Raw genomic sequence first — 22,529 nt, forward strand, 5'->3', positions numbered from 1 at the left:
GTTTAAGTATCTCGGGGTCTTGTTCACGAGTGAGGGAAGAATGGAGCGGGAGATCGACAGACGGATCGGTGCAGCTGCCACAGTAATGGGGCGCTGTGCCGGTCCGTTGTGGTGAAGAAAGAGCTGAGCCGAAAAGCGAAGCTCGATTTACCGGTCGGTCTACGTTCCTACCCTCACCTATGGCCATGAACATTGGGTCATGACCAAAAGAACGAGATCCCGGATACAAGCGGCTGAAATGAGCTTCCTCCGTAGGGTGGCCGGGCACTCCCTTAGAGATAGGGTGAGGAGCTCGGCCATCCGGGAGGAGCTCGGAGTAAAGCCGCTTCTCCTCCACATCGAGAGGAGCCAGTTGAGGTGGCTTGGGCATCTATACCGGATGCCTCCTGTACGCCTTCCTCGGGAGGTGTTCCAGGCACGACCCACCGGGAGGAGGCCCAGGGGACGGCCCAGGACACGCTGGAGGGACTATGTCTCTCGGCTGGCCTGGGAATGCCTTGGGCTCCACCCGGAGGAGCTGTAGGAGGTGTCTGGGGAGAGGGACGTCTGGGCGTCTCTGCTGAGTCTGCTGCCCCCGCGACCCGGTCCCGGATAAGCGGAAGACGACGAGTACAATTATATTTCAAGTACCATGCTGTTAAACTCTGTGTGCAAATGATATACTTGGTGTCCAGATCAAATGTATATTTTTTGTAGCTGGGTTGCTAAAGCTCACAGAACAATGTGGGAATGTTGGAATGATCACAATAAAATATTTTTAAAAAGTGGATTATTCAAAATCGATATCATCATAACAAAATTCAGCAATAGCAATTACATATCTTCCTGATATCATGCAGCCCTGGTTACATTTAAGATCTATATGACTCAGTACCATCAAGTGGATTTGTACCACATAACCATCATTATTTATATTTACTGCCCCTAATTTTGCTGCAGCACAGCGACCCACCCCTCCTAAGTCCGGCTCTGGTTGACCTTTCATGCGGTGTTATGTTTTTCTTTTGTTTTCTTCTAAAAAAGTCTTCACACTGATTTGGAAGTCGTGCTGACTATGTAATTTCCTCTGGTCCTTTTGGCTCTTAGCATCTGTTTTGATATGTTCCCATGTTAGCGGGACAGCTGTTTACATACAGAAGCAACTGACTGAGCTGCTTAAAAAAAATCCAACTAACCCCTAGAGTAAGTTCCTTACGTTGCCTGAGGTAGAGATATTGTTGATTTTACAAAGGTAAGAGTTTAGATTGAATGAATCTAAGAAATTGAAGTGGAGATTCTTTGCATGTAACAGAGATGAGAAAGATGTGTGGATAAAACCCATTAAGAATACGGGGAATGCAGTATTATGTCTTTCACCCAGACATGAACCATATTCTGGACTCCAGCACCTCCCTGTTTATCAGACAGCATGAACAAACTGCCAACACAGCAGCAGATGTAAACAGTCTAACAGCCTTTTGTTTACCTCTGCCATACCAAGTGATCCCTCCTGTCCCTCATCCCAACAGTCTAATATCACAGTGACTTTGTATAATCAAGGTAAAAAAAACATACCATTTACCCTTTTTATTTTCACTTCAATGGTTTTACATTTTAGGACATAACAGAAAGGATCTGATCTTTATCATGTTCTAATGAAATATAACTAAAACCTCAACAGTAAAAAAAACAAAAACATTCTAGATTTCACAGTTATTTTATTCATAGTTCATAGTTCAGCAAGTTTAGCAATCAAGCTTGTTGGTTTATGCATACAAGAGTATATGAAGATAATGCCATGGTGGAAAGACATTAACATTGAGTTTAAAGAAGCAACTGGGGCTGCCTATCCGTCTGGGAAACATTTTAATACTTTTTAAATACTTTAATTCCTTCATTCTACATTAAGAAAGATTATGCACAAGGGTAAAACATATAAAATAACAGTGCAATGCTCAGAGAAACTGCAAAAGCCCAATAGCTTGATCTGACACTCTACAAACATGCGTCATAAAGTGTACCATGCAATTTACCATGTTAAAGGGTACAGTTTATGACAGAACAAGAATGACTTGTTTTGAAGATTTGCCAGAAGAAAGTTTCTCCTCCAAGAAGAATCTGGCAGCTTGACTCAGGTTTATAAAGTTTTATCTGAATGATCAACAAGACCTTTGGAGCAATGTCCTTGTTTGGCCAAAATGCAGAAATCTATGTTTGAAAAAAAAAACAAGCGCAACATATCAGTACTAACACCTCAGACCACCTGTCAAGCATGGTGGTGGAGGAGTGATGATCTGGGCCTGTTTAGCTTCCATTAAAAAAAATGTATTGAACATTCTCAAGTAAAACATACATGCTGTCTAACAATCACCATAGAATTCTTCCATTGATGGCATTAAAGTGTAATAAAGCAGCTGCTTTAGGTTATTGCTACAAAGGTAGTTCTACAAGCTTGAATCATCGGGTGCACTTAGTTTTTCACACCCATTAATGTCTTGGATTCATCTTTGTTAAATAAATAATGACGTGTGTAAATTGTTGTGTTTTTTCTACACTTCCGGTTAGATTTAAATAATTTCTAACCTGAAAAAGAAAGAACAAGTAACTGAAAATGCCCTTATATGTAGAACCCCCCCACCCCAATCAAAATAGGGTGTGCATTTTTTTTTACTGTGACTGTATAATCACCCTTGGATATGTCATTGGATTTTTCTTGATCAATTTTGGGCCAAATTATACACTGTGCTCCAAAATATATACTTTTCATTTATAGTTATCAAACCGTAATTTTGTTATATTCAACTCATTTGAGTGTCTTTGGTATAATACAGATTATTAGCTGCTCTTAAATTGACAATGATACAAATGGAAGGCAAAGAAGAATAAACAACTAAGAGCTTAATTAAAACTGAAACCCTGTAATTGTTCCTCCAAAAGTAAAATTCATTCGATAGCTTAGCATATTTAGCCTGAAAAATAGTATTAACCTCAGTCAGTCATTTTCTACCGCTTATTCCATAGTGGGTCACGGGGAAGCTGGTGCCTATCTCCAGCAGTCTATGGGCGAGAGGCAGGGTACACCCTGGACAGGTCGCCAGTCCATCACAGGTGTATTAACCTTTACACCTAAATATGCAGTAATTATTTATCTACATCATTATATGAATTTAAGTTACATAACAAAAGTAGAGTTTATTGGATGTTTTTCCTCTCAGTTATATAATTTCTGTAAAAAACCCTTCTTTTTTTTTCCTGTGTCCCGCTTTCGCTATAATGCTACTCTTGATATAAATAAAAAAAATGTTTAAAACTGCTTGGGGATTATTTACCAAAAACGAAACAAGAAATGGAGAAATGTCGAGCAAAAAGGTTGAGAGGAGAGAATGAGATAAGAATAGAGGAGAGAAAGAAGTATAAAGAAAATACAGGATAACACCTCAGAAGACTACTTCTACACCTGTAGAAACACATATATAACAATGTTACTGAAAAGTACATGATTCTAATTAATTCAAGATATATTTAAGGGGAACCAGAGTTCAGTACACAGTAAATATATGTATCTGTAAACACCTGAATGCAAACACCTGTGGGTGCATGTGTGAGTGCACTTGTGTATACAAGGTCTCTGCATTAGAATATTCGGTATCAAGCATGAGGAGCCACAGACTTGCCCCATAGGACCTGAGACAGACACGGAAGAGTGCCCAGTCACCGGACCACAGCCACAATCAGGCCAGCAGAACAACAAAACACCACACCCCACACCAACACTGAGGCGGCCAATAAGCCACACCCGACCCCGGTGCTGGCTATTCCTCATCAGAAGACATTTTCCAATTTATTGACTATGGCTGTAATACAGTCAGATTCAGCTGATCAAACTATACCAATTTACAAGTCATAGTCTGTCCAAGAAAAGCTTCAGACTTGGTTAAATCTTCTCTTTAGTTTTGTTTCCACTGCAGGAACCTTTTCTGGAACCAGGGTAGTTTTTCTCTCCCCTGTGTTTCCACTGCAGGAACCGGGGCCAAATCAAACTAAAGTGGGTAGAAATCTAGCTCATAAAAGCTCTTGGTAGTTAGGTAGAACATTTTGGTGAAAAGGTGAGGCTTCATGGTAGGAGGATGCTGGTATTATATTACCAGCATTTTGTTTCAGCCATCTACAATTTATACTTCTCTGCTGTTCATTTTGTGTGCATTATAATAGACTTGTAGACTTATAACAGACTTGTTTTAAGTTAAAACTGGTTTCAATTCAGCCACAGAGCCATAAAACAAAAAAACTATCATAAATTGTCTTTCGCTAGGCGATTGTCGTTTTGATCTGACTCTGCTTTTTCCTATCTCTAGAGCTAGGATTGACGTAGTTCATTTAAAATCCAATATAGGCATGCATTTCCACACAGTTTAGATTGGCAGTCTGTGGCCTTCAAGCCATAAACCCTATAAAACAATCTAAAATTAATGCTGTTTTGGCCAGATTTCACAGTTTTTAATTGCATTCTGGACTCTGCTGCTGTGGTGGTCAGAGGGCTATATCACCAAATTGCAATAGCACTACTGCAGCAGGAGGACTTGCTTACTGTCATGAAACATTATCTACATAAACAGTCCGGCTTTCAGACTCCACAATGGAAACACACAAAAATGTTAAAAAGGTTTGGAGAAGTTCAGTTCAGGAGAAAAACGTCCAGGAACCACTAGTAGAAACATAGCTTTTAGTGCCCTCCCTCGTCCTAATCAAGCATAGAGTAACAGCTCTCTTTACTCACAAGAAACATTTAGCAGGATCTGGCTCAGTATGAGCAGTTCCCGACAGCAGATCAGTCTTTATACATGTCCTTATTTCATTTGCTAACAAACAACTGCCTATGCACAGATTTAGTGGTTTGTGTGAATTATTCAGCTTATCTTGAGGAGCTTCAGTTAAGCATGAATGTGTTCCTTTTTGCAGTGCATGTAGTTTCCATAACTACACAGAGCTAATTTATACATAATTGACTCTGTGTGGCTATTCAAAATCACACATGACTGGGTCAGAGTGAAGCAAAGCCAAATGGCTTTACTTCACTCTGACTCATTTACACTCTTAATTTACCAAAAGCATGCACAAACAAAGTTCTTACACATCAATGGAAAGAAAATACATTTTTCACATTTTGTTACATTACAGCCACAAACCGCTATTGGGACAAAATATTATCGGGCTTTTATGTAATAGACCACACAAAGTAGTGCATAATTGTGAAGTGGAAGGAACAGAAGATATAGCTTTTCAAATTTTTGAAATAAAAATCTGAAATCTGACTATCCAGACCTTTATCTTTTTTTATTCTCTTTTCACTTATTCCCCAAACTAAAATCCAGTGCAAATATTTTCCTTTGGATGTCACCTAGTTAATAGATAGGGTCCACCTGTGTGTGATTTACTCTATATAAATCCAGCTTTCTGTGAAGCCTTTAGAAGATTTGTAGAACAAACACATCACGAAGACAAAGGAACTCAGCAGACAAACTGGGGATGAAGTTGTGGAGAAGTTTAAACAGGTTTAGGTTTAAGCTTTGCACTTTCCATCATGTAGAAGCGGAATGGCATAACTACGAGCCTACCAAGACATGGCCGTCCACCTAAACTGACAAAATGGAGAAGAAGACCATTAATTAAATAACCAGCTCAAGAGGCCAATTCAATTCAAAAATGCTTTATTTATCCTAACAGGAAATTAAATGTAGTTGTAGCTCATATTATGAAGGTTTCTTCAAAGATTTGTTGTAGATGATGGCTGTGGGCAGGAAGGATCTCCTGTAGCGTCTTTCTAACAGCAGATCTGAAGAAGCCTCTGACTGAAGACACTCTGTTGTTGTAGGACAGTCTGATGAAGAGGATGCTCAGGGTTCTCCATAATGTTCTTCATTTTATGAAGAATCCTTCTTTCCACAATGATCTCCAGAGGTTCCAGAGGAGTCCCCAGAACAGAGCCAGCCTTCTTTATCAGCTTGTTGAGTTTTTTTAAGTCCCTGGCTCTGATGCTGCTATCAGATGGTAACAAAGGAGTTTGCACTTTCCGCAACAGACTTATGAAATATATGCAGCATCTTGCTGCAAAGCTGAAGGACCAAAGCTTCTTCAAGAAGTACACTCTGCTCTGTTCCTTCTTGTAGACGGCTTCATAGTTGCATCTCCAGTGGTTGTAAAGTAATACAATGTGAAAAAGTTTGAGGGGCATGAATACTTGTGCAAATCACTGCAAATGTTAGTGACATTTACAAAGGAAAAAGTATATATCAGTTAGCTAAAGTCTGAAACACAGATCATTCTGGTAACATCTCAGAGCAGAAAAAAGTGCAATGATCAAATTATGATTCCCACAAACCGTTACTCATGCCTTTTGTGGATTGCTGATTGCCTACAGTCGGTCACTATGTGCATGTCTGTGGTCTGAATATCTTCGTGAGGGGTGGACGGGGTTGACATGAACTGTCAAGAGGTCCCTCCCACTGGGTCTGGCATCCAGGTACAGTTCCCTCCCTCCATCTATAAAGCCCCTCATGTTAGCAATGTAATCTTCAGACTTCAACCCATGGCAAAGTCTTTACTACATTGGAGAAAAAAAAAACTTTATTTATAATAGACTTAGATTATCTGTATCACATTCCAAGAAAGACCCTGTGGTAAGTAACACTTCAAGATCTTTTATAAATATTAATAATCATTAAATTCTAACAGCTGTAAGAATAATCTCATACTGGTTTAATGTTATCCAACTAAATACAGTTTATATATGTTGTGATTGACAGCTGCAAGCCAAAATGAGATTTTCACTGCACACTGTGATATGCTGCTGTGTTTTTACCACTGTGGTCCCACTAATCAGAGGTGACCCAGGAGAGCCCCACGGTACCCAGAAAAAAAGGTAAGCTGCCTCATAAACAAGCAGCCTAAAGACATTTTGTTCATGTGATCCTCACACATGTATAGTGCTATTAGTATATCAAATAAATAAAAAAACTGAACTCAATTATCAGAGTCACTGAACATTAGTTTTTGATTTTTCAAAGTTTTACTGGTTCAGAGTTCAAGTCTTTGATCCATGTTCTCTGATGGACAAGAGGAGCAGCAACAGGCATTGGTTAAATGCTTGATTTTCAACAATGCTAATAAAAACAATTCTCAAATTTTTGCCAAGATCATGTAACTATTTTAGGTTAGTGGTGTTATTTTGACTGATAATTGACATTGTGCCCCCTATTAATGCAATCATTTTTTATCCATTGTTTGCTGCAGGTTTATAGAATGGCTGCAGAGCCACATGAACAGAGACCCCAACACCCAGTTAAATGCAGCTAAAGTGCAAACCTCTAGGGGACCATCGCAGAATGAGGATGGAGAAACATCTTTACAGTCAGCAAGGTAAATAAGAAGAGATTAAAAAAATATATTTCTTGGAATAGGTTCACCGCACTATACTTTTTACTTCTACTTGAGTAAGAGTATTTTTGAATTAATGCTACTCTTAATGAGTACAATTTCTGGCAACTTTAATACCTCAAGTTATTTAATTAAATGAAGAACATATTGTGTTTTAACCAAAAATGAACCAGACACAGAAACACACAGTTTATGTTAATGTGGGATTTCATTGTTCTTGTTTTCTGCTGAGCCTGCTGTATCATTTGGAGGTCAAGTGAATATACATTACAAAGTATATATTATCACTGGAAGTACTTTGCATGTTTCTAATAGATATTACCTACTATAAGTATGGGTTTCAAAAGTTTTATGCTGTGTTATGAGTGTTTCCCTGCCTGTTTTTGCTATTTTGTTTTGATGTTAACTATTTTACTCATTATTTTATTCTTTAAATTACCAGATTTTGCACATATTTTTATCTTTCTAATTTTGTCATTTTTTACAATAAATCGTGTTAAAATCGAACAGTTACAGGGTAATTGTTTGGAGAATTACTTTTTATGTGTGCTTTAGTAAACTTATATTGTAGTAAGGCTATTTTTACTTGAGTAAAATTGTTGGCTACTCCACCCATCTCTTTTTATGCCCTAATGGCAGCACTGGTACTTCAAATAAATATCTAGGAATAAAATCTAATGACAAACAAGGATTACTTGTGGCATGAGCCTTAAATCCATAATAACATTGCAAGCATAGGTTCTATGAAGTGCTGTATTGTTATATTTACCATCAGCACTGCCAAACATAAGTTGGACCTGTAGAAGTTCCCTTTATTTTTGTTCTCCATCTGGGTGTGCTGTGCACAAAAATGCTTTTTTAAAGGTTGCCTTGGAAACGTGTATCAATATTTTTAAGGTTTAGTAGGTCACCTCCTTAATGCCATTTTCAGCTATTAAAATCTTTTTAAAAAAAATAAAAACTGAAAATGTATTGTACTCAATCTTCTTTTTTTGTGACAAGTTATTAACAAGTCATGATTGTTAAAGATAAAAAGGTGATCATTTCATCCCCCATATTTTTTATGCAAATCGGCTGATTTACTACACATAAAAAACATCTTGACCTACCAGAAAACAATAAAATGTGAAATTTATTTGGCGCACCAGTGAATGAAAAACAAATCTAAGGGTTAGGGTTAGGGTGTGTTCAAAATGTTGTTTTATGTAGTTCAATATAGTTTAAAAATCTAATAAAAGCCCTGAAGAAAATATTTTAAATACACAACCTGCCCAAACTTGATCAACACAGTCAAAAGTTACGCAAAAAAATATTCAGGGACCTATAATGCATGATCCAACCTCTACTGCAATATTTCATCTTAACAGATACTAAAAAATCTTGTTTTATTTACTCACACATAATAAGACTGTAAACCATTACTCTGTAAATCTGTATTTCAGCCTTGGAGAGAACATAAGATCCAAAAGGTCATCTGGCTGCAGGTTGGCCACCTGTGTAATTCATGACGTGGCTGATGGTGTGCGTTATAACAAAATGCCTCCAAGGCCCTGCGCTCCAAAGGATAAGATAAGCCCTAAAGGATACGGACGCCGTCGCCGGACGGCGGATATCCCCCAGCTCACCCTCCAGACTGAGGAACCAAGGACAAGCACTGAAGCTACTCAGCAAGACAGCAGCCAGCAAAATCCATGCTTCAAGGCCTAAAACAGACATGTAAAAGCAAAGAACTATTTGCATTGGACCTTTTGTTTTGTTTCCAGCACATAAAGATAAGCCCACTGAGAGGATTGTTCCACACATTTAGATCTTAATTAGGTGAAAGAAATTATCTGTGGAGACCATGAGAGGGAGCTCTTGCCCCCCTTCTGGCTGAAAGCAAGACTTTTAAACAGTACATACACATGCTTAGGTGTTGGTGTCAGTGTGTCTGAACAGTGTGATTTCTTGAAGTATTGGAGTCAGACTTGTGGGACTTGATAAGAATGTGCCTCTTCTTCAGCCTTAAAAGTGAACCAGACAGCTGAGTCACGAACTGAGAAGGAATCAGCAGAGCAACTGTGGCTCTGGAAGCTCTCATTAACAAACCAGGAACCATTATTTACACAAGTGATGGAACTGCTCATTATGTGCAATTAACACAACTTGTACCGAACCTTTACTTGCTATTTAGAGCTATTTAACTGTTAACATGTATATATGAATATAGATTTTGTATTTAAACAAACAATATATTTTATGTACCGTTTAAATATAAACATTTTCATTTCACTTGAATGATGTTTTTGATGTATGTAAGCTGAGTAAATCCTTTCCTTGACTCTTGCAGGTAGAAAAATTGGTATAACATTTCTGTGTTACATGTGTTAGTAGTCTGTATTAGAGCTAATTAGAGCTGAATTATTTCAGATTTGAGTTACATGTTGTTAAAGGGTTCGAAAAAACTAATTAAGTGTTGTGCTGCCATCTAGTTTTGAGGTAAAACGTTTCTAAATAAAGGAATGTATTTCTCTTTAAGAGATGTTTCATCCTAACATTTGTACATCTCAATATCATTTATCATTTACTAATCTGAAATTACTTTAAATGTTACTTAACCTCTGTCATGGATTGTGGCAATGCAAGGGATTGTAACAGATTCCAGCGGGCCTGCTTTCAACCAATGTCAGAAACAATAAAAAACAAATTGCTATGTGGTCACCAACGTCTGTCTTGAGAGATTCAGGCGCATATGGACGTCATTTAGGGACAATATGTGGGGTAAAATGCTGACTTACATTAGGAGCAAAACATGCACCTCACATTCCATTCTAAAAATAACACCGTTTGTCAGCTCCCTGTTTGAAAAGAAACACATGTACTACAATCAAATCTGTCCTCTGGGAACATGATGTTGGAATTGAGTAATCCTTAATATTTCCTGAGAAGAAACATTTTGGAAAAAAGAAAAAGGTTAAAGGACTGGGATTGTACAGATATTTGCAGCAGGGAAAATCAGTACTGAACAAGTTTTTCTTTTTTTGTAATAATCTAATGTGTCCAGTGACATAAAATTCACATCAAATGTCAGAAAAAAACCCAAGAAATCCACACATAAATAGAAATGGAAGGAATTTCGTCCACAAAGGAAGTAATGGGTAAAATATCAGCAGGACACAAAAATGTATTAAATAATTTGTGAAAAAGCCTTTTTTTCTCTAAAGGACAGCTTCAAGATGTTTCCTGTATGGATAAACTAGTCGCATGCATTACTATGATTTGATTTTGACTCATTCAATCTGTCTGCAAATCTTTGAAACTTTTTGAAGCTTAGGAGTTGTTTGGGACTATTGTCTTGCTTGGAAACCACACCTGATCCATGGCTTAATTCTTATCAAGAATGTTCATTTCTCTATCCATTCTTTCTGTTTCTGACCATTCCTTTATATAAAGTCCATATGCTGTAGAACAGTCTATACCACGATGTTCCCAACACACGTTGGCATGATATTTTTGAGGTGATGTGCAGAACCAGCCTTTCTCCAAACATGGTTGTGTGTGGCCATACTATACTCTCCAAGTATTTCACATGCATATCAATATCTCCAGCAGCAAACTTTAAACAGACCTCCTGATACTTTTTCTACAGCAGTGGAGTAGTACTAGAGGCCATTGCAGTTACGTGTATCTATTTTGGTTTTCATGGGAAAAATTGTAACTGCCATTTCGAGGGTTTTCTAAAGGTCTCTGCTGATGCTCTTTGGCTCTTGGACAACTCTTTTGATTCCTCTGTCAGACGTCTGATGAGGGGCACATGGCTGTGGTGAAATAATGTTTTTTTTCCCCTTCTGGATTATGGCTCCAACGGCTCTCACTGGAACATTCAGAAGTTTGCTGCTGCAATTGTATCTATTGCCAGAACCTTGTCTTCATGTGTCCAATAAATATTCCCTGTACCATTCCACTTCTTTACATACAACTTAGTTTATGGACTAATTGGCTCTGATTTATTTGTATATGGATTACTTGGGTTGTTGCTGACATCTGGTGTAAATTTTATGTCAGTGACCCCCATTAAAACTATATACATTAAGAACAATGTTTACATGTTCAATGCTTATTTTCTATGCTACTGATATTATATGAGACTAAACATTTTCTGTTTTAGGTCACTTAGATTTACCAAAAAATACTTATATTTGTTTAATGCCAGAATAATAAGAATATTTTATAGGTTTTGTTTAACCTAATATCCTTAGTAATAGGCAAAATACTTTTAGATCTGCTTGACTCAGTGATGTGCGGTCGACCGCAGAGCCTCACCAGCCATAATGAAAAAATAATATACAATGATAAAATAAATTTAGATTGCTATATTCACCCGGTGGTTTATACTGTAAAGTATTTGTTTTTCATTTAGCTTACCCAATTTTGACTGTTTTTTCTTCAAAATCGCTGAATTTTCACAATTTCCCATTCAAATGCTCGGAAGCAAAGTTGGTGAGGCAGCAGCAAGCTGAGCCTCACCTTCGATTGAGAAACCTCTCGCTAACTGTGCTGGCTGCCATTCTGTGGGAGCATGTTCCTCCTATCTGTACGTCGCCAATAAAATGGTTAAAAAACATTGAACATCTGAACTGATTTTCCATAATTTAGCTTATTTATATAATGTGCAGTGTTTTTTGTCACCAACTGTGTGTGTGTGTAATGTGTTTCGTATGCTGAGCGGTCATAAACGGCAGAGAACAGATTCGAGGAGAGGCAGGCAGTGTTCTTGCCTCATGGCAGGGGGTGCTCGTGATCCCAGACATTGGTCTTGTGACTCCAGGACTGCAGGCTAAGTGATAGCGAGTTAGCAATACAGAATAAGTCAAGTGCAGCGATAGATTTGTTTTCTCGCCTCTTCTCACATCAACATGGATGACTATATCTCTAAACTTAAATAGTTTTCTAAAGTGGACTTTCAATCTAAGCAGGAAATAATAAGCAAAGGAAGAACAACACCGGAGCTGAAAGGTTTACTTCAAAGTACAAAACACAAGGGCACCCGCTCTTTTCAAATGGAGTGGTACACAAGAAAAGACTGGCTTTGTGGATGTTCTGCCACAAATCGCATTTTCTGCTTCCCTTGCCTTCTTTTTTCAACTTGTGGCACTGTGTGGACTCAGGCGGGATTTTGTGACTTGAAGAATTTGCAAAGAAGCCTCACCAAACATGAGCGGTCGACCGCTCATATTCAAATCCAGATCGCCAGAAGGCTTTCTTCCCTGGCAGTGATCTCTTCTGAGACGGAGAGACTTTTAAAACTGAAGGAAAATAAGAAGGACTTTTACCAGAAAGTGACGGATGATTTTATGCAAAAGGAGCGGCGCATGGATTTCATTTATAAGTAACGTTAAGACGGCTATAACATTTTTTTGTTTAGTTTTTTAATGAAATGTGTGTTTTGTGAAGTACAGTTTGTATGTGTTAAGAATGCAGACAAAAAAAACATAATCCACAAACTGTGTTAGGTTAGCTAAAAACAGCGGTAGCTCCAATCTACCACAGCATCATTTATTAATAATCACAAAATAAACATCAAGCCTAAAAACATACCACTGCAACAGACTGAATGTTCTGTTATTTGTGTGGGAAATATTTGAGTGTTTTTTGGTGTTGAATCTTAAAACATAACGAGATGTTGTTGTCAGTTGCTATAGCAACGAGTCTGTATGTAGCTTGGGCGAGAAAGAAGTGGTTTCGAGTTGTACTTCGACGGTTTTTCTGAGTTATTTTTGCTTTGCTGTGGAGCATAGGACTAAATTAATAATACCTACATTTACAAGTTTCATTGAGTTAACGGAATTATTCTACTGCGGCAGAGCGGCTATGGACGGCATGTAAAAAGCATAGTCTTTTTGCCCTCCAGGGTTGTGTGCATGCACGAAATTTCCAGATGTAAACAATAACATGCATACTGGTAAATCTGACTCTGATTATGTCAGTACCTCACCACCTATGGACATCACCGCACGTCACTGGTATGACTTGTGTCAAATATTTTCGGTATCTGGGTGCTTACACAGAAGGTTATTGAACTGTTTCTTGAAGACATTTATCTTCTCATCCATAAGGCTTCTTTAGTTCTGAACATGGGTTGGAAGTGCAAGGCTTATAAGATGGAGTCAATATGGTATTTCGGCCATTAAGGTTGCTAATGGGGCCGTTAAGGTGTCATGAGTCTGGCCCTACCCTCCATTTGGTTTAAACACTAAACAGAGGCGGTGGCCGTGACTTGTCTCCCCGGGGCGATTGTACAGCCTTTCATATCCTGACACGTTACCTAAATGACTCATGCTGGCATTGTTAGGTGGCATATTTAGATTGTCAACTGAAAACAAACCAAATAATGAACCAAAAAGAGGGTAGGGTCAGTGACTCATGTGACCTTAATTGCCCTATTAAGGTGACTGCACTGACTATTGTGTAAAAGCTTGATTCTTTAAACCCATGTTCAGAACTGGAAAAGCTTACTGGATGAAAGGTAAAATGTCCGAGAAACAAGAAAAGAAGTATAGAGTCTTTCTATTTAAGCATTTCAGTCTGTGACCCCCATAAAAACAGTACCAGAGACTGTGGACGCCCTAAAAATAAATAACTCTTTTACTCTATATTTATTTATAAATATGGGTATATTTAATTATTTATAATTTATTAAATCAATGGTACAATTAAATTGTTTACAGGACATTTAATGGTATATTTAAATGGTTCATGGTACACTTATTTATTTCATGATATATTTATCAATTTAATTTAGTCCCTTTTGGCCCTCCATAATCCTCAAATTGACACTTTACAATGATTCAGAAAATCATCTCATGACCCCCACTTGGTTTCTTGCGAACCCCCCCGGGGGGTCTCGAGATCCACTTTGGGAACCCCTGTCCTAGCTGACTAAGAATTTTGGGTATTCTTTCAAATGCTTCTCACAGTAGTTTGCTGGAATTTTGGACCACTGAAGCAGTCAGGGCTGCATGGTGGCGCAGTTGATAACACTGTTACCTTGCAGCAAGAAGGTCCTGGGTTTGATTCCTGGCCGGGGGTCTTTCTGCATGGAGTTTGCATGTTCTCCCCGTGCATGCGTGGGTTCTCACCGGGTACTTCGGCTTCCTCCCACAGTCCAAAGACATGCCTGTTAGGCTGACTGGACCACTCACTGGCATATTCACAGTGACTGCACTGCTGTTTGACTTGTAGGAAGGTCTCAATAGTTGTTTGTCCACAACACAGCTTTGGGTACAAACAGGACACCTCCAAAAAAGCTCCAGCAACTGTACTTCAAGAACAATATCCTTTGTGGATTTTTGGGACTGGGGAGGGACTTCATTGAAGGAGATATGTAGCAATAATGAAGAACATAAACAGATTGATTAATATGTAACACCAAATCAACAAATATTAATTCTATGTAAAATGTTTTTATCTCACCTCATACAGTTTACGGTGATCTCACTTTCATCAGGAGTCATCAGCTAAGACCTCATATCTTTTTCTTTTCACTAATGTTGAGCTAGCCACGGGACACTCTGGAAATGACAGCTCTGTGAAGGCCCCAGTGTCACATGACACACTCCTGTGTGGAGGTTGTGCTTGAGTAGCTGTTTAAAAAAAAAAAAAAAGAGAGACGTCACTTTCGTAAACAAGCAATTAAGTTAGCGTTAAAGTACATCACAGAGCACAATATAATTCTATAATTAAAGCTGTAAAGGCAAATAAATGAATTTCTATATTATCAATATTCTAATTAACCTTTTCTTCTCCTGGCAGGCTTCAAGTTGGCCTGGACATCAGCAAATTGGTTAAGGACTGGTTCAGTTTGACAGCCAATTTCTCTTTTTAATTGTGACTGAAAAAAATACTGTAAAATGGCAGTTGGTTATTATCAATAATGAAATTGATTTACTAAACCCTTATGTGTACTATTCAACCTGGGGGTTCTGTCTAGCTCTGAGAATACTGTCAGTTTAGTTGGAGTAGGAATCAAGCTACATCTACAGTATATACCAGGTCACAAACAGCAGGTCATATTTCGCTAAAAGGAAATTACACAAGTTAGCACTAATACCACAACAAAACTACACTAAACCTAATATTGCAGCACACCGCCAAGACTGGACAAAACACATCCCATACCTGTATGTATACAGGACCAGTAAAGCGACTGTTTTGCACTCATCTCCAAGCGTCTAGTTCCCTGGTGCTGAAAGGTCGGAGGCATAGGTTGAAGAACAATTGTTGGTACGGCATTGCTCTTCAAGTAGAGCTGCTTGTCGAAGCCCATTTCTAACTCCGTTAAGTTGAAGAAAGGAATCCCGACTGTTAGTTGCAAACTCCAGCAGTAGGCAGGAGCTCGCCGTTTCCAATTTCAAGTGCGCACAACCACTGCCTGCTATGAATCAGAAAAAGGTGGACCCAAGATTCAGCCAGACACAGTACTGAAAGTTTAAAAGGTTTATTCAGCCACAGGAAAACGTCACACAGGTAACACTCCTCACAGCTTCCAGGAATCACTGAGGCAGAAAGAAGGATTAGTGACTTGTAGTCTCTCCAGATTTTGCAGGGATCAGAAAAGCCACTAACCTGCTTTTGTCTTGAGTGGAACCCAGAGGGGAAACCTCAGTGGGCAGCAGGCGGTGATCTCCACAGCACAGGTAAGAAGTGACTCCAGGCTGAATAATCAGAGGGCTAGGCTGGCTCAATAATCCAAGGACAGAAACAGGGTCAACGATCGGAACAAGAGGCGTCAGGCAAGGAGCAGGCAGAGGCATAAATCCAAAAGGCAAGGCAAGGTCAAGAACAATGATCAGACAGGAAGGAACGCTGGATATCTACTCACACAATGGCTTTCATAATTCTGGCACCGTCTGCTTGTCAGAGTCAGTATATATCAGGGAAGACACAGGTGCTTGGCATTCCACAGATTGCACTACACAGCAGCAGCCACCAGGTGCATCTAATCTGCTGAATGCAGCCAGGGAGACAGGGTAGAGCAGACGTACCAGAATCATGACACTGCCGCATAATTTCCAAGTCCCTGTTTTAACCAATAGGAATATTCAACTGCATTAACCACCGTTCAACCCTAAGAGGTTAGCACAAAGATGGTTTTAGGACAAATATTCCTGAATTAAACAAGTTTACATTAAATACAAAATAGCACAGTAACAGTGTAACAATAACAGTGAAGATAGCACCCATAAGGCCCAGTTTATACAGTTTATCTGCAAAGTTGATTTTGGGTTTAGTTACTCTTTAAGCCCAAAAGGTCCAACTGACCAGTACCCTACCTTCACCTTGTTGTGTTGTGTTGTGTTGAAGTGGAGCCCTGATCCATGTACTGACAATGTCAGGGGCCAATTCACCTGGTCATTCAAGAGTCATCTCATCTAATTAGTTCATAAAACTTGTCAAAATCTATCTTTATAAACCGTATTTCTCAGCCCAATCTTGACGTTTCAATTTATATGTCTTGTTCAGTGGTGGTCAGTTACAGCCTTCCTTACCTTGGCCATGTCTCTGATCACTGAACGAACGTTCTGACTGTAACTATTGTTCTATGAATCCTGGACGACCGCCAGAGGTGGTGCTTCTAGCAATGAATGATCTTTTTGCGCATGCACAGGTCGAGAATTAATGACAACAATGTCACCTGTGACCTACCGGTGATTCATGTCAGTCTATATAGTCACATGTCACAGGGAGCTCAGTCACGAAGTTCCTCACAAGCACGCAGAGACAGAGGGACCGAGCGCTCTGGCGGTCATCCGGGATTCATTGAAACGTAGTTACAGTTGTAACTTTTGTTCTGTTTCATTCCTACTGACCGCCAGAGGCGGTGCTTCAAGTACTGGATGATGTATACCAACAAGGTCCCGTTGGCTCCAAAAATGAAATCCACAGGAACAAGGCAACGACAGCAACCACCTTGGTGGGACGCAGAAGGAAGTTGCTCCAGGACACCTTGGAGGGGAAGGGGCGTGGCCACGTTCACCCTGTAGAACCTGGCAAAGGTGCTTGACGCTGCCCAGGAACTGCCTCACAAATGGCCTCCAGTGGCAGCCCACATGGTGGACGGGCTCCTAGTGGAGTGGCACTGTACACCAACTGACATGGGCTGATCCTGCAAGGAGTAAGCAACAGAGATTACCTCCATGATCCAACGTGCCAACCACTGCTTAGAAAGGGTCTGACCTTTCCGAGAGCCAGCATAATAGACAAAGAAGTTGTCTGTTGTGGTTGCTGTGGAGCGGACACATGCCTCAAGTGCACAGACAGAGCGAAGAGGCTCAGAGGGGGTCCCAGGACCAAAACGGGAAAGCTGGAGTGGCTGGAAGCGCCCACAAGCGCCCAGGTGATTCATATGAAAGGACCACTGAGGTGTTGTCCGACCGAACTAATACATTTCTCCCCAGCAACCCTGGAAGAAAAGCACGGAGCGCCAGGAACACAGCCAGCAGCTCCACAACACTGATATGTTCCCCGCACTGCCACCGGGACGCACAGCCTTGCCAGATTGCCCCCCAACCCCTGGAGGAAGCATCAGCATGGACGACCTCCCTTCGACACGGGAGGGGGCCGAGCAGAACACCCGCCTTGATGTAGGACCTGTTCCGCCACTGAGAGAGAGACCGCATGCACAACCCAAAGCCGCCTGAGGCTGTGAGCACGGTGGGAGGGGTCCAGACCGACCCCGTGTAACCACATCTGCTGAGGGGTCACAAAGAAAGCAGCCCCAGCCGCACCACACTGGAGCAGCAGTGAGCATGCCCAGAAGAAGCAGGCACTCCACAAATCGTGGAGCCCTGCCATGACGGAAGCCTGGAAGCATGGCCAGAATATCAGTGACCCGCCGTCTAGAACCATGCTCAGAAAAATAATCACCTGGGAGGGGGTCAGGCTGCTCTTTTCCATTTTCCCTCTCAAGCCCAGTTGACGCATGTGGACGAGCACCAGTCGAGTGTCCTGGACCACCTGGTTGTGGGTCGCAGACAAATAAGCCAGTCATCCAAATGAGGCAGGATATGCAGTCCTCGTGCCTGCAGGGGGAGAGGGCCGCCGCCACACACCGGGTGAACACCTCAGGAGAGAGGAAAAGACCAAAGAGGGAGGACACTGAACTGGAAGTGCCACCCCTGAAACGCAAAGCGGAGGTACTGACATTGAACCGGAGCAATGGGGACATGAAAATATGCATCTGTCAGATCGACAGACATGAACCAGTCCCCCGAGAAGATCGCTTGCATGATAAACAGAAAACTGCCAGAAAATAAACAGAATAAAAGAAGAACCAGAAAATAAACTGGATAAAAGCCCCCTGGATCCTGCAGGGGGTCCATAGGGACAGCAGGCGGCATCCCCGAGACAAGGTGGATAGCACCCACAAATCTGGGGTGTGAGCAGCCCAGTAACTGAGCTGTCCCGGGGTAAAAAAATTAGACCACCGGCTCTAGAGCATCACCGACGGGGCCCCAGGAATGCCAGGGTAGATGCCGACCGAGTTGCCCAGCCAGAAACGGGCGCAAAGCCTGGGCCTCACCATGGAACCCCTGGGCCCGAGCTGGTCTCGGTCTAGAAGCTGTGCTCGTGGACCCTAAAAAACAAGCAGGAGGACGAAACGTCCCCTGCAACCAACTCCCAGCGGCCCCTGTATCAATGGACCAACAGGTAGGTCTGTGCAGGCCTGCCAGCTGCTGCCTTGTTCGGGATGACTGGGCCGTGTTCCAGTTCTTCCAGCGCAGCAGAGCCAAAGAGCTCCCCCAGAACCACAAGAAGAGCCCTAAGTGTCCTCCTACAGGGCTCAGTTAAAGGCAATTGCGCCAGCCACACCTGGCCTGAGTGCACACCAGAGTCGAGTGTGTGTCCAAGCTCACACGTCATCAGGGCAAAGGCCTGCAGAGACGCATCCACCAGGCCCTGCGTCGACTGGTCCAATGGGACTGACTCCAAAGAGGAGGACAGGCCCAATAGCAAATGGGCGAATGAGTTCCCAATCCAGCCCATTTGGGCACCCGAGTCATAGTCTGTGAGTTGTCACTGAGGTTGTGGACAATGGACATTAGGCCTCAACGCCTCATCAGGAGAAACAAAAAGAGAGGCGATGCCTCTCCATTTCCAGAGGCGTGGTAAGGCGTATTCGTCACGTCCTGTTTTCGCTGTTGCACTCTGTGGATTGTTTGGGGTGTGAATGCTCTCTCGTTTAATCTGATTTCTCTCTACTGTGATATCTCTTACTTGTCCTAATACATAAGCATGTTAAAACACATACTTTCTGTTGCTGTATTTAATGTTTGGGGACTTTTATTTTTTTGGTAGTGGTAAGGGGTTGCTAGCTTAGCGTTAGCTTTAACTCCACCATGGCTACCCATTCTGCTGTTTCTCTCTCTGAGTCTCCTCCTTTTTCCTGCTCTCCATGTCAGATATTCAGTTACTCCTCTGCCTCCTTTAGTGATAATGGTACGTGTAATAAATGTAGCAATAGGACTGAAAGATGAAGTAGCAACCATCTTTCAATCCGATTTATTGCCAAGTCCCAGACCAATCAATAGCTACAACTCTTTTGAATATTTAATTCTTAGTTTTCCTCATCCAAATTGCAAAGCACTAAAACTACTTGTTTGTTGTTTTGTACCGTCCACCAGGCCCTTACTCTCAATTTTTAGATCGGTTTTCAGACCTTTTATCTGATTTAGTGTTAAATACAGATAAGGTTATTATAGTGGGAGATTTTAACATTCATGTTGACACTGAAAGTGATAGCTTAAATAGAGTGTTTAATGCTACCTTAGACTCAATTGGCTTTACTCAAAACATTGCCAAACCTACCCACCTTTGTCTTCATTCTCTGGACCTTGTGCTGACATATGGCATTGAGTGTATTATCAGACAATGCTGTAACAACCTTTAAAGAATCTGCTCCACTTTTAATTTCCTCATTGTCACAGAAAAACACAGTGGAGGGCAATAATTTTGTTTCTTCCCCTTCACAAATTGATTCTCTTGTTCATAGTGTTACTTCAGCATTGCGTGGTGCATTAGACAATGCAGCCCCCTTGAAAATTAAAGGTAATTATTCATAGGAGGCTTGCTCCCTGGTTTAATTCAGAGCTGCGTACTTTAAAGCACAATGTTAGAACATTGGAGAGAAAATGGCGCTCTACACACCTAGAGGATTCCTACTTAATCTGGAAAAATAGCTTACTGTTGTACAAAAAGACACTTCACCAAGCTAGAACAGCTTATTTCTCATCATTAATAGAAGAGAACCAGAATAATTCTAGGTTTCTCTTTAGTACAGTTGCTAAACTTACACAGAGTCATAGCTCTGTTGAGCCATCCATTCCCTTAGCTCTCAACATTCATGACTTTATGGGATTCTTCTTAAATAAAATTAATTCTATTAAAAATTAAATCTTTGACATACTCCCGAAAATGATTACTTCATCCTCAGCAACCGAGACAGCATTGGAAGTAACTGTAGAACCTGATTTGTGTTTGGACTGTTTTGATCCTGTGGAGCTTCCTGAGTTATCAGAAATATTAGCTTCATCTTAGCCTTCAACTTGTATGTTAGACCCAATCCCAACCAAATTATTTAAGGAAGTGTTCCCTCTGATTACCAGCCCCATTTTAGATATGATTAATCTATCCTTTGCAAATGGATCAGAACCACAGCCTTTTAAGGTAGCTGTAATTAAACCTTTACTTAATAAACCTTCGCTTGATCGAGATGACTTTAAAAATTACAGACCTATATCCAATCTTCCATTCTTATCTAAAATTCTTGAGAAAATAGTTGCTAATCAAATGTGTGAACATTTATACAGCAATGACCTGTTTGAAGAGTTTCAGTCAGGCTTCAGAGCTCATCATAGCACTGAAACAGTTCTGCTGAAAGTCACTAATGATATTCTTATGGCCTCAGATAATGGACTTGTGTCTGTTCTGGTTCTGTTAGATCTCAGTGCTGCATTTGATCCAGTCGATCACAATATTCTCTTAGAAAGGCTGGAATATGCTGTAGGGATCAGGGGAACAGCGCTAGGCTGGTTTAAATCTTATTTATCTGACAGATTCCAGTTTGTTCATGTAAATGATGAATCATCTTTAAACTCCAGGGTTAATTTTGGAGTACCACAGGGTTCTCTTTACTATATATATGCTTCCAATAGGTCAAATTATCAGGCAGCATAGGATACATTTTCACTGTTACGCTGATGATACTCAGCTTTACTTATCCATAAATCCTGATGAGCCCAACCAGTTAGATAGACTACAAGCATGTCTTGAAGACATAAAAACTTGGATGACTTTAAATTTTCTGCTTCTAAATTCAGACAAGACAGAAATTGTCGTCTTTGGACCGGAGTCTTTAAAAAAGAAACTGGTTAGTCAATCACTTAATCTGGATGGCATTAAATTGACTTCCAGTAATAAAGTAAAAAACCTTGGTGTTATTTTTGACCAGGAAATGTAATTTAAATCCTATATTAAACAGGTTTCTAGGATTTCCTCCTGTCACTTGCGGAACATTACCGGAATTTGATATATCCTGTCTAGGGGTGACGCTGAAAAATTAGTCCATGCATTTGTTACTTCAAGGCTGAACTATTGCAATTATTTACTATCAGGATGTCCACAAAATGTAGTTGAAAGCCTACAGCTGATCCAAAATGCGTTAGCAAGAGTTCTGATGAAAATTAAAAAGAAAGATCATATCAGTCAGTCAGTCATTTTCTACCACTTATTCCATAGTGGGTCACAGGGGAGCTGGTGCCTATCTCCAGCAGTCTATGGGCAAGAGGCGGGGTACACCCTGGACAGGTCGCCAGTCCATCACAGGGCAACACACAAACAACCATGCACACACTCATTCATACACCTAAGGACAATTTAGAGTGACCAATTAACCTAACAGGCATGTCTTTGGACTGTGGGAAGAAGCCAGAGTACCTGGTGAAAACCCATGCATGCACAGGGAGAACATGTAAACTCCATGCAGAAAGACCCCCAGTCAGGATTTGAACCCAGGACCTTCTTGCTGCAAGGCAACAGTGCTACCAACTGCGCCACCATGCAGCCCAAGAAAGATCATA

At 40.7% G+C, this 22,529-nt stretch overlaps 1 protein-coding gene and 1 long non-coding RNA gene across 2 annotated transcripts; one reads left to right on the plus strand and one right to left on the minus strand.

Annotated features, from left to right (window-relative positions):
* Window positions 1-6,533: 6,533 nt before the first annotated feature.
* On the plus strand, window positions 6,534-10,105 carry admb (adrenomedullin b). The gene is made up of 4 exons (XM_047350210.1): window positions 6,534-6,656; window positions 6,783-6,898; window positions 7,270-7,395; window positions 8,856-10,105. Exons 2-4 carry the CDS (start codon window positions 6,795-6,797, stop codon window positions 9,118-9,120), a joined length of 495 nt encoding a protein of 164 aa, XP_047206166.1. The 5' UTR covers window positions 6,534-6,656; window positions 6,783-6,794; the 3' UTR covers window positions 9,121-10,105.
* A 3,942-nt stretch (window positions 10,106-14,047) lies between these two features.
* On the minus strand, window positions 14,048-15,026 carry LOC124878273. Its single transcript, XR_007040699.1, has 2 exons — window positions 14,866-15,026; window positions 14,048-14,758 (listed from the first exon to the last, which is right to left on the minus strand). It is a non-coding gene; the product is annotated as an uncharacterized LOC124878273 (long non-coding RNA).
* Window positions 15,027-22,529: the final 7,503 nt, after the last annotated feature.

The sequence above is a fragment of the Girardinichthys multiradiatus genome, chromosome 2 (assembly GCF_021462225.1).
Source record: "Girardinichthys multiradiatus isolate DD_20200921_A chromosome 2, DD_fGirMul_XY1, whole genome shotgun sequence".
NCBI lineage: Eukaryota > Metazoa > Chordata > Actinopteri > Cyprinodontiformes > Goodeidae > Girardinichthys > Girardinichthys multiradiatus.